Source organism: Hydra viridissima, unplaced genomic scaffold (assembly GCF_058129835.1).
Source record: "Hydra viridissima isolate aposymbiotic clone 2 unplaced genomic scaffold, HvirCarnegie_v1 scaffold_9, whole genome shotgun sequence".
Taxonomy (NCBI): Eukaryota; Metazoa; Cnidaria; class Hydrozoa; order Anthoathecata; family Hydridae; genus Hydra; species Hydra viridissima.
In genome coordinates, this window is record NW_028324308.1 from 14,507,227 (window position 1) to 14,512,078 (window position 4,852).

General features: G+C 31.2%; 1 protein-coding gene across 1 annotated transcript; it reads left to right on the top strand.

Annotated features, from left to right (window-relative positions):
- Window positions 1–2,114: 2,114 nt before the first annotated feature.
- On the top strand, window positions 2,115–4,278 carry LOC145185752 (uncharacterized). The gene is made up of 2 exons (XM_080061755.2): window positions 2,115–2,140; window positions 2,227–4,278. Exon 2 carries the CDS (start codon window positions 2,246–2,248, stop codon window positions 3,791–3,793), a length of 1,548 nt encoding a protein of 515 aa, XP_079917881.2. The 5' UTR covers window positions 2,115–2,140; window positions 2,227–2,245; the 3' UTR covers window positions 3,794–4,278.
- The last annotated feature ends 574 nt before the right edge of the window (window positions 4,279–4,852 follow it).

A 4,852-nucleotide genomic window follows, 5' to 3' on the forward strand; every position in this document is an offset into this window, starting at 1 on the left:
ATATAGAACGCCTTACTCCAATATATGAAATTAAGACCAATATAAAAAATCAATGATAACAAAATCCTTCCTGCGACATTTCTCAGGTTAACCTCGTGAAATAGGTGTAACCCACCAAAAGAAAAAAACCGGCAATCGACGTAGTGTTTTTGAGGCTGTCTAGATTTGGTTAAGGGCAATCTCGAGTAAAAGTGTAATGTGACCATTCTTGAAACGTGTGACCATTCTTAAAACGTGTTTAAAATTGGCAGGCGAGAAAGTTCTAACACTTTTAACTCCTTGTATATCTTAAATGAATTCTAAACCAATAACTTACTTGTATAATTAAAAAAACCTTTATAGTAGAAAATAATACTGAAATGAATCCTTTGGGATAGAAGCCTTCAAGATAAAGTTTCTGTAGATATCGCTTCTCAGAAAAAATTTCTGCCATTATGAAGAAGACCTGTGACATTTTATTTCGATTCGTTTTAATACTCTCCGAAAGTTTGCCAATAAAAGCGTCATTTCTATTTTTAATAGTTAAAAAAATGATTGTTTAAATTATTTTAGGAAATTATTTCAAAACGAAGGGAAGTGAAATTATTATTATTTCATACCACCATCAATACTTGTTATTAAAATATGTTACGTTCCTAAATTATCTTCACTCGGTTGATTTGTAATTTGTAATTCTAACGAAAAAATCGAAATTTAAAGATTGCAAAACAAGGTAAGTTTAAAATTTGTACCACATCATTTACTATCATTCATCATCATTTACTATCATTCATCATCATTTATGTTTCCTTGCGAATCATCTTCTGTCAACATTCTTCTTTTTTTTTTTTTTTTTTTTTTAATATCAATCATAACTAATAATTTAAATATTATAAAATAATTTTGTTATTAATTTTATATCAAATTAAGATGAAATTTTTTATAATTGATGTAGGTTTTCAATGTTACGAAAACAATAAAATTTAGTTTAAATGTTACGAAAACAATAAAAATTTAGTTTAAATTTTGCACAAATTATTTTCATGGTTTTTATGATGACTAGTTTTGTGAATTTTTCATCGATGTAACATGCAGCGGTTGTTTTTGGAAATAATCTTTGCTTGAGAAATTCTGGTCTTCGTGTCAACTTTAGACTATTTTGGCTACTGTTGGTTTGTTTTTATCAACATAAAGAAAATAAAAAAATAAATAAGTAGACATTTGAACTTTGATATAATTTTTTAAAAAATTAAAAAACAATTGATAATTTCTTAAACGAATAACATATATTAACTTACTTATCAGCTCTCTTTTACTGCTTACTTTTTTTTTTTTAAGGTAAGTTTTGGATCACCTTTACAGCTTTGTTGATAAAAGTTTGTGCAAAATGTCACGCAAAATGTCACGTAAGAAGAATATACAAAAAACAATGTAAACAATGTCGCGATTCAAGAAAACATGCGAATAAATTCTTTAATCCATTAAAAACTACAACTAATTAAAATTTAAGTAAACTACACACGCATTATACGCGTTCAGACATTTTATAACAACGAACCAATTCCAGTTTGGTTTTTTTACTCGAATAAAGAAAATTACAAGGAGCTCATTGCGTAGTTGTTACGGTTGTCGTCACACAAGTCTGCTTCCATTGTTTCATGGCTTGCAGTTATTGTTAATGATACAAGTTTTTTCAAGCTCTCTTGTAATAAACGTCTTCCTGTTTCAAAGCAATCGAGTTTTTAAAGTTTCCTACTCGGATTACAGCACAAGTTTTTATTGTGCTATGCATGATAGAAAACATCATTTGATCATTATAAATTACTTAAAGTAAATATAATCTTCCTAGTTTAAGGAATAAATCTCCATCTACACCAAGTTAGTTTGCTTTTAACAAGTGGTTTTCAAAATTTTAAGGCAGTAGCTTTTAAAAAATTCGATAATTTTATAGAAATGGTCAGTTTTTCACAAAATTATGCCCTTGATTAGATTTATTCCAAGCTGAAAAGGTCTAAATTTGTTAAGTTTCTTTCTAAATCTTTAAATCTCGTTTAATCTTAATCGCGCGTTTTTTTGTCTCAGCAAACGAACTCAGTTTGATACATCGAGTGTTTGTTCTAAAAACACTCGAGAACTATTTGAACTGCTCGCTGAGGAAGAAGTAAGTAAACAAACACGAGTTATCTAAGCGTGTTTGTATATGTTGATGAACGTTCATTTAACTTTTTTATTTTTTCTCTTTTGTAGAAGATTTTGTTCAAACAAAATGACGATTGGACCTCGTGCTAACCTTGACTCAAGTAATTCTTCGAAATCATCGCTTGCTGTATCGACATCTCCATCAACACGTAAAAACAGCAGAGACACATGTTCGATTAATTCAGAAACCAGTAATTCAAGCAACGGTTGCGACTTGACCAGAAAACCACCATCTTATAACCAGATTCAAGATCTATATAGTGCCCTTCAAGATCTTGTAATAAATAATGCTACTTCCAATATACCAGAGTTCAACGATAACACCTCTTCGATACCTATTATACTTATGCAAACCAGCACAAGCTCGTTTAAAAATGGTTCAAACATAACTGATTTTGAAAATAAAAGTTCTATTTTAAATTTAGAACCAACTGTATGTGACCATCAGAATTCAAGCTCATTGAACGTTGACTACATTCAGAACCTTGACATTAAGCCTGTACATAAACGAGGATACTCTTTAGGTACATTAAGCGATATGAATATTGATGGGAGAAAATTGAAAAAATCCCCCAGCAAATCACCTGTGATATCACGCAAGCTGTCTCAAGGTCTCTTACGTAGGGAGAAACCGATGGTAAGAAGTCGAACTTCATCAAATGCTGGAACAAGACAAAAAAAAAATTCCAGAGAGTCGATGACGAAAGACTCTAAAAAAAGTTGGAGTTTAATATCAAGATTCCGTTCCAAGAGCACAATTGTTTTAACCAACCCTGATCAAGATGTACCTGGCAAAAAAATTCCGCCTAAGGATTTGAGAAGATATTCCGACGGAAGTGTTCTTGATCTGTTACCCGATTTCAAACCAAAAGAAGATACGAAAAAAAAATTTCTTCGAAAACAATCTTTAGATATTTGTCGTCAACGTTCCATAGAACTCGAAAAGTTTGATGAACTTGTAGCGTCACTTTCAATAAAAAATGACGCTGCATTTCAGGATGCACAATATACATCATATAAATCTCCGTTAGAAGAGTTGAATAAGCTAGAGTCTTGGTTTGAAATAGCCGCTGCAGAAGCATTAAAACAATCCAACGACGAATTGTGTTATAACAGCTCAAATAGTTCAAAAGAAAGGAAAAAAAGTGCAACTCAAAAATCATCTTCTGTTAAACGTGGACAATCAGTTCCGAAGCGGCAAAGAAAACTCGGACAATCTCTTGGTAGTACTCATGTTAGAAGCACACCAAATTTACTTGCAGATCTAGAAACAACTAACAACCAGAAAGATACGAGATCACCTACTCAAGACAAAAGAGATCCGTCTAAAAATGACGAAAATAGCATTACACCTGATAAAAAAGCAATGCGTTCGCAAATAAAGTTCAACGAGGAATCTTCGCGCTTTCCTAAGTCTCCTCTATTTTACTCTCCGCATGAAAATTGCAGAGATTTAAACTCCGAGCTAAAAGTATCACCTCGCATTTCCGCTAAATTTCAGCTGGAATTTTTACACAAGAAAGATAGAGAGGATTACAATCTGTTAAAAGAGCCAGCCAAAATAGAATGCGAAAGTCAAGAGAACATGAAGAATGCGAAAGTCAAGAGAACATGAAAATCGAGTCTAACGAAAACAAAGACTCACTAAATAAAAATTCCGCAAGTGTAAAACTAACTTACGGCAATTCAGAAGTTGGCGAAAACATTTCTCAAAGAGATGAAGTAGTGAACAAAGAAAACTTGTGTCAATCGACAAATGAATCTACTGAAACATTAAAAAACTTCTCCGAAGGGATAAATGGATCTACTGAGACATTAAATGATAACTTAAACATTTTGAAACAAGATAAAAAGTTATGGAACCGATTTAAAAATTCAACCGGTTCAAAAAAGGAGAAAAAAAAAGACAGATCATAAATTACAATTGCAAATAAAGTAGATTCCTTTCTTATAAGTGCGTGAACATAAAATAGAGCGTTAAAAAATGAATTTTTCTTTTTCTCAGTTGTTGTATTTTTTTGTATTGTACAGTTTCAATTTTTATTTATTGAGTTTTGTAATAATAGACATGAATATTGACAAGAACTCTTATATTTAAAACATTTGACGCATTTTCTTGGATATATAAAGCGATGAAAACCTTTAATCCCCCCTCTGTCTTACAGACGTTGCATTCTCGTTCTCAAATTTCCGAACGCACGTGATTTTTAAAGATGAGTCTTTTTGGCAACTTCTCTTTTCTCCCCTTCCTAGCGGGAGACAGTAACCATATAAAGAATTATAAAATCTTTATATAGTTAATCTACTTTTATCGCATTCTTATATAGAGAACATCGCTTATTATTGTCGCTAAGACTCCATAAATAATAAAAAACAACATCCATCGCTTTTAGCTGTAGGACACCTTCATTTAAATAATTTTCTTAGCTCAGCATTCTAAGATGTTCTCCTAAAAAAACATTGTAACTTTATAACTAAGGTGTCTTCAACACAGTAAAATATATAATTCGTATGATGTATATATGCATATATATAGCTATATATAATAAATATATATATAAGAAAATCATTTCAAAAGAGTAGTAATTAAAATGTTGAAATACTCAGCGAAAAACTTTTTTCAGCACATTTCTGTCTGCTTCGTCAGCAGACTTTTGAGAGACGACAAGGCAAA